At 55.3% G+C, this 7,399-nt stretch overlaps 1 protein-coding gene across 1 annotated transcript in view; it reads left to right on the top strand.

Moving 5' to 3' along the window:
• The first annotated feature begins 293 nt into the window (after window positions 1-293).
• The window catches only part of AACS (acetoacetyl-CoA synthetase), a 46,995-nt gene continuing 39,889 nt past the window's right edge, over window positions 294-7,399 (top strand). The window contains exon 1 of the mRNA XM_075534031.1: window positions 294-654. Within this exon, the coding sequence (XP_075390146.1) occupies window positions 522-654 (133 nt within the window). The 5' untranslated portion in view covers window positions 294-521. The remainder of the gene's footprint in view (window positions 655-7,399) is intronic.

The following is a 7,399-nucleotide window of genomic DNA, read 5'->3' as shown; positions in this document are numbered from 1 at the left end:
GTGATCCCACTGGATTTTCCCGTGGAAGGGTACCCTGGAGTCGCCCACGTGGAGCCACTTTCTGACCTACCCACCGGAGGGCAGGGCTTTTGCAGCATTCACTGCGGTTCCCCTCCGAGCCGAGACGCACAGTGCCAGGCAACTACCGGATGGAGCAGCACCTGACGGAAGCCGGCGGTCCCGCGGTGTTTTGGCCCCTCGGCGCCCCCGTGGCTCAGCGCGCAGCTAGCGCGCAGCTAGCGCGCGTGCGCACGAGCCGCACTCCTTTGCGCGGCGAGCGCGCGGCGGAGGGTTACAGCTGGCGGGCGGGAGGGACGCCGAGGGCGCGTCTCGGGGGCGGGGCTCCGGGGCGGGCGCGCGAATGTCCCGCGAGGGGCGGCCGGCCGCCTCAGTCAGCGCCTGTCAGCGTCGCGCCGCGCTTGCCCCGCCGCCCCCCGCAGCCACCGCCGCACCCGGCCCCGGCCCGGGCCCCTGCCCTGACCGCGGAGCCCTCGCGCTCCCGCGGCCCCCGCGTTGCAGCCATGTCCAAGGAGCCGCACGCCGGCCAGGAGGAGATCATGGAGTGCCAGGTGATGTGGGAGCCGGACAGCAAGAAGAACACGCAGATGGACCGCTTCCGGAAGGCCGTGGGCGCCGCCTGCGGCCTGGCGTTGCGTGAGTGCCCGGGGGTCTGGTCCTGCGCTCGGGCTCTCGAGGTGGCCCAGGGTCCCTCTCCCGACTGTGGCGGTTCTCCTGTGCTTCACACCCCCCCCGGAGGTGGTCTGAGGGGCTCCTCATGGAGGCACTGCTTCTGCGTCGGGGTCCCCTTGGGGTGGCGGGAGGCGCCTCTCTCGATGGGGAGCTGGACCTGTGCTTAGGGTCTCTTGGGCGGTGGCCAGGGCGGTGGGGGTCTGGGGGTCGGTTCCCGCTGGGGAGTTGCTCGTGAGCTTGAGGTCCCCGGGGCCAGGGACGCTTCTGTCTGCTCTGAGATGACGGGGGTCACCCCTCTGTCAGTGAGTACCCTACTAGTGGGGGCTGGACTCCCGACTTCCAGTTGATCCCCGGGGTTGGCAGAGTCAATTACACCCACGGGGGTTCTTTTGAATTGGTTAACCTGTTTGCCTTGTTGGCTTCCTCCTGGTCCCAGTGTCGCCTGCCCCAGAGGGTGCCTTCGGAGGAGGTCACTCCGCGTGTGTGGGCTTCCCACCCCATTGACCATGGGGTCTTCCCTTCCCTTCCTTCCTGGCCAGCCTGCCGGCGCTTCCTCCTACCCATAGACTGTTTCCAGCTTGCACTTCCACCCCTGCCACTTGCCAGCTCCCAGAAACATGTACTGTGCATTCCATACCTAGGAGGATCTTTCTAGAAGGCAAGTCTGGTTTCCCCATCCTATGAGAAGGATAGCCAGGTAGGAATCTTCTCTTGGGTTTGGGGAGACTTTCCCCCCAATAGATAAACTCCCAGCCCCCAGATACAGCCTCCTTCTAGGCCCCTTGACCTTGATACCACAGACTCAGGGTCTTGGGCAGAGGAGAGCCCCTTGCTGGGCAGAAGCACTCCCGAGCTGGCCTTTCCAAGCTCTCATGGACCTGTCCCATTGCTTGGTGGGCTGCCTCACCCCATAGGGATCCTCAGGGGCCTTGAAGTCTTGGTGGCCTCTTCCATCCTCATGGCTACATCACCATCCTTAGTCACTGCAGATGGAGACTGGAGTTGCTGATTTGTCAGGGTGTCTCCCTGGGTGAATGCCTCACCCCACCCCTAGTTCCTCGTCCTCATGCCTAGCTCCCTGCACACTGGTCCCAGCTTCTGACTGGCTTTCTGGCTTCCCGCCTCCCTCCTTCCCCTTCAGTACACCTGTCATGCTTGGCCAGGATAATTTGGAAGCACAGGTATGATGTCATCACTCCCCTGCTCAGAGGCTCTCAATGGTTCCTTGTTGGCCCCAGGATTGCAAACAGTGCTGCGTGGCAGCCCCTGAGGCCCTCCACTGCCTTGCAGGGCAGCACAGTGTCACGCCCAGTAGAATGTGAATGCCAGGGACAAACAGGCTCCGTGCGCAGTGGCTCTGAGTGGCCTCTGGGAAACCCCTCACCAAGTAGTAGATAGGAGGAAACAAACTAAACCCACTGCCACTGAGCCGGTTCCAAGTAGAACTGAGACCCCCCTGAGGATTGCCTGCTGGCTAGCAGCTGAATGCTTCAACCCCGGGCTCCCAAACACTTGGGAAGGAAAGTGGTCAGTGTTCTAGGTTGGGGGAGAACAAGTTTGATCCTGGAGGAGCTGGGAGACTGGCAGGGGGTGTGGCCTAAAGTCACCTCAATTCCATCTGGTGTTCCTCTGGAACGGTGACATGTCCAGTACCAGCCTCGGCTGCTGCCTTGTGAAATAGTTTTAGTGAAGGGCAGCTTGGGTAGGAGGGGGACACCTCCCTCTGCCATGGTGGTGGCAGCTGGAGCCTGATGACCTGTAGCCTGACCCCCGCTCCCCCTTCGCAGCTGTGTGGTCAGGACACAGGGGTGGACTCCTGGGTGGGAGGGTGCCGGGGTGAACTGCACCCATGCTCAGCTCTACACCTTGCTGGGGGAGGCATGGGGCTGCTCAGTAAATGTTGGGGAATACTGGTCACTCCCAGCTCCCCCCACCACCCCGCTCTGTTCCATCCTGGGCCAGATTCCATCCGCAGACTCTGTACTAGGCTTCATGGTAATAACTGCCTGGGTTTAAAAGCTGGGAGAACACAAGTGGACAGTTGGGTTTCCAGCTTCTTGTGAAAACTTCGGGGCCCCTGCCAGCTGTAAGAACCCACTGCTTCTGTCTCTTGTGCAAGCAGGCCTGGCTGCAGGGTACCTGTACTCAACACTGACCCAGCTCGAAGCCTGCCTTCTCCCCCAGGTATCTCCTTCACTCTCCCTTCCCCTTGGGGCTCTTCCTGTATTTGTGAAGATTCACGCCCTTCTGGTGCCCAGCACCTAGCTTTTACCCAGTGTGGGCAGGACAGGCACCTTAGTGATGCAGGGTGGCCTTGGTAGCACAGCCTGGCCCCGCTTGCCCACACACTCCGTTGGGAGGTCTTTCTGTTTGTGAGTCATGAGGGGCCTTGGTGGACCTGGATGATGTCTGATGCTCAGTTCCAGACGGATTTGGGTGTTTCCCAGACTGCAGTCTCTGATATGGGCAGCAGCATGAAAAAGTCTGCCGTATGGTGGGAATGGCAAGGTGGGGCCCACAGACGTGAAGTGAGCCCCTGGTGTTGGAAGAGGGGCTTCGATAGACTTGCTGAGTGCAGGACGTCCAGCGCCTGCCTTGTGTAGCATCAGTGGAGAGGGTAAACACGGCCTGAACTCTGTTCCATGAGCAGAGCTTCCATTAGGATGGACCCTGGGCCCCCCAGCCCATGGGCACGGCTGAGGCCTGGAGGAGGTGCTGCTTCATCGGAACAGGGTGGATGTGCTGTTTTTGAAGATGGTACCAAGTGTCAACCCCAAGTTGCACGTCACCTGTGAGTGCGAGCAGCTGCTCCCACAGAAGTTGACAGCAAACAAAGAGGGAGAGGGAGGGACAGGGGAGGGCAGGGGGGCCATGGAGTGTGGGCAGGGAGGGAGGGAAGCACAGGCAGAGATGGTAGATGCTATGCTGGCAGAAGGTGCCAGTTGTGTGTGGCAGAGCGGTGGCTCCTGAGGACTATGCGCGGTCTGGTCTGCGCCAGGAGGCCATGTCTTTTGTGAGATTTGAAGGCAGCACTGGTGTTGGTGATGGTCACTTTGGGCTCACTGTGACCCCAAACGTCTGATCCTGTGCCATCCTCCTGACCCCCGGTATATTTGAGTCCGTTGCTGGAGCCATTGTGTGAGTCCAGGTTGTGAGGGCTCCGCCGTTCCTCTGTGCCAAACCAGACCAAAGAAAGCGGGCCTGCTCCTCTTACTCCTTAACCTCTATTTTAGTATATGGATTATTTAAAAAAACAATTAGAGTGAATTTTTGGTCATCTGCCTAGCAAGTTAAGTTCCCATGTGACATGGTGACATTAGTTATATTCGACACATTGTGTCCTCATCCTTTCTACTTGTTTGTTCTATTCCAGTAGTCCAGTGTCCCAGCTCCCTTATCATCGCCTCTCAGCTTGGACTAGTTATTGTCTTGGAGCTCTCACACTCGTGCTTTCTAGATAGGACACAGATCTTACAGGGAAGTGCCCTTTGTTTTGTGTGCCACGCTGCTGTATCGCTAGAAGGAAGCTCGGGCACAGGCACGTTCTGGGTCTAAAGATGGCCTCAGGGTGGGCACCTCAGGGAGTTGTCCATTCTCTACCAGTTTGCCTGCCTCTTTTCTTTTTTAAAATTAGATTTGACGCCTCCATATTTTTCTTCCATTCTATTTTGAACCAATGACTGTAGCCTTGGCTAGAAGGCTCTGGGGTGGCACCATCTAGTTCTTTGGGTCTCTGGGTTGTGGCTCTTATAGACTTGTTTCTTCTCTTTGCTTCTGGCTGCCTTCTAATTGTCCCGGCCCTGGAGATGTGTCTCAGATGGTTACTTAAAAGCCGGAGACCTCAGACGATACTCCACTCACTAGGAGTGCTGATCAGGATTTTTGTGAACTACGTAATGCTAATCGATTGAATCCCAGGAGGCTCTGGTCATAAGCCTTCAAACTCAGAAATCAACATTGGAAGGGGTTTGGCTGTGTCAGAGGCGTATCCAACCACATTGGTGTCTTCAGTAAGTATATGCGCTTGTGTCTACATGGGTGTATTTGCAGCACCAGAAGATTCAAGCAACAGGCTGCATAGGGAAAATCTGCTATACAAGACTGTTTTTGATTTATTTTATTTTAATTTTTAAAGTGGTAAAAAGCAAAGCTGTCACTTTGAAGATTAAGGTGTGACTGACCCAGTATTTTCAACCACCTCATACACTGTAAAAACTGAATAATGTCTAAGGAAAACAAGCAGAATCGCTACATTTGAATGATGGTGTTGGTGAACACAATTGAATAGATAACAGACTACCAGAGGAACAAACAAATCTGTCCTGGAAGAAGTGCAGTCAGATTGCTCCTTAGAATTGAGGTCGGTGAGACTTGGTCTCACATCTTTTGGACGTATCAGGAGAGACCGGTCCCTGGACAAGTAGTACATTATGCTTGGTGACATCATCGAAAAAGAGGACGATTTCAGTGAGACGGCTTTACACAGTGGCTGTAGATTAAGATGGGCTCTCTTATAGAATAATAGTATGAGACTGGGCAGTGTTTCGTTCTGTTGTACACAGTAGCTCTGAGGTGGAATTGACTGGACAGCAACTACCAACAGCACAGATACTTCTAAGGAGCCTTCTAAGGTGGCACAGTGATCAAGTGCTTGGCTGTTGTCTGAAAGGTTCTTGATTCGAATCCAGCAGCTGCTTCATGGGATGAAGATGTGGTCGTCTGCTTCCATAAGTTTTGCAGCCTTAGAAATCCTATGTGACCGTTCAGCTCTGCCCTGTACCATCAGTTGAAATTGACAATGAGGGTGTTTTTTTTTTAATGCCAAAATGTTCTGCCACCACGAACATAAACTCATTTCCCCCACTTCCTCTTTTTTGCCTATATTCCATCCCTGAAATCATTAATAATCTTTGGTTTCTACACATTTGTTTATTCTGGATAGTGAGATAACGCGTGCCTGTCCAATTCGTGACGGATTTTGCCAAGGTCCATCCACATTGTGCCCTGCATGGCAAGGTCATCTCATCTCTCTGCGTGGCTGTCATATTCCAGCTCTGGTGCATGGCTGTCTACTTGTGTTCTTGCCATTGCCTCCTCTGGATGCTGACCTGGCAGTGGGCCTGCTGGGTCCTAGGGGCTAATGGGCTGAATCATCTCCCCAGAGCCTGTGGTCACAGTCCCATTTGGAATGGGCTGTCTTTGTTATGTTTCTGAGGCAGGGTTTGTATAGGGTGTGCCTGGCACTGCAGTGACACAGAGGTTAAGTACTCAGCTGCTAACCAAGGGGTGTGTGATGTGAACCTATTGGCTGCTCCGAGGGAGAAAGAGGGATTTGCTTCTGTACAGATTGGCAGCCTTGGAAACCCCGTGGGGCAGAGTTCTATTCTTGTCTTAGAGGGTCGCTATGAGTCGGAATCAACTTGAGTGCAGTGGGTTTGGTTTTAGTTGGTGTCTTGAGTTAATCTCTTTTGGGATACAAAGGAGGTCAAAGAAGCAGAGATGGGGGAAGAGAGATGTCAGGGCACATGACACTCAGAAGAGACAAGGGCCTTCCTCTAGAGCCCACAGAGAAAGCCTTCCCCTTGAGCCTGTACCGAGAGTTCACATTTCTGGCCCCCCACACTGTGAGAGTGGGAGAAGACGGGCTGTCTAGCCCCGTAAAGAGTTCTGGTCTTGGAAACCCGTAAGAGCAGTTCTCCCTGCCCTTGTAACGGGCTGGGTGGCCATGAGTTCCGTTGTTTGGAAGCTGAGGACGCATGCTTGTGTTTGTTGGGTGGTGTTTCTGTTTGAGCAGCTCTGGGTGACTGAGAGAGGTGATGCTTTTGTTCAGCTTTTGGAGAAACCTGCAGCAGTGTCTTTTAAGACCCAACCTGGGGATGGGGGGGGTGGGTACACTCAGTCATTGCACAGTATCTTATTGGTGACCCAGGTTAGCTTTGCTCGGGGTAGAGAAGGCTGCCCAGTGGAGGGGAGGCTCCCTGGGGGCACAGGAGGTAGACCTCTGGGAAGCTGGTGGCAGGGAAGGCCACCAGTCCTGGATTTCATTCAGCCACAGGGTCCTACCTTGCAGAGAAAGCCCTGTGCCCGCACACAACGTTGCTGTCCATTGTCGCCCCAGAGCCTGGTCCTGCGCTCTGGCGCTCTGGGTGGGTGTGCTTCTGGGTAAGGCCAGGTGACTGAACGGAGACTAAAGAGATCAGACCCGCAGTGGGAGTGGGGAGCGGTGGGGCCTGTTTGACCAGCGCACCCTCCCAGGGGCAGATCCGGGAGGGAGGCGCACTACTGGCACCACCCAGTCATTATTGCTTTCGTGGGTGTTTCTGTGGATGGGTCAGCTCAGGCTCAGCAGAACAAGGGTGGCTTTCCCTGTGCCTCTCACCGTTCTGAGCGCTCTGCCAGCTTTGCTCAGTCAGTGCTCCGGAGAGGCCCCCTGGTGGTGCAGCACCAAGGAAAAGCAGGCTGCCTGTCGGCTTCTGGAAGTGGTTGCAGACAAGTCGATCTCTGTGACATGCAGGGCAGCCGTGAGTCATGTTCGGTTTTTGGCACCATTATCCAGGAGATGCCATCTGGCTTGCCCCTTGCTATCTGGATCTTCTTTCTTGGTGATAGTGAGTTGCCCCTTTCTGCCTCTGGGATGGCTCCCGTTGAGCCAGGCAGCATGGAAAAACTGACCAGTGCCCTCCTTAGAGTTTCTTACACTGGATTTGCA

The sequence above is a fragment of the Tenrec ecaudatus genome, chromosome 16, assembly GCF_050624435.1.
Source record: "Tenrec ecaudatus isolate mTenEca1 chromosome 16, mTenEca1.hap1, whole genome shotgun sequence".
In the NCBI taxonomy this organism is placed as follows: Eukaryota; Metazoa; Chordata; class Mammalia; order Afrosoricida; family Tenrecidae; genus Tenrec; species Tenrec ecaudatus.
This window is presented reverse-complemented; position numbering and strand designations above follow the sequence as displayed.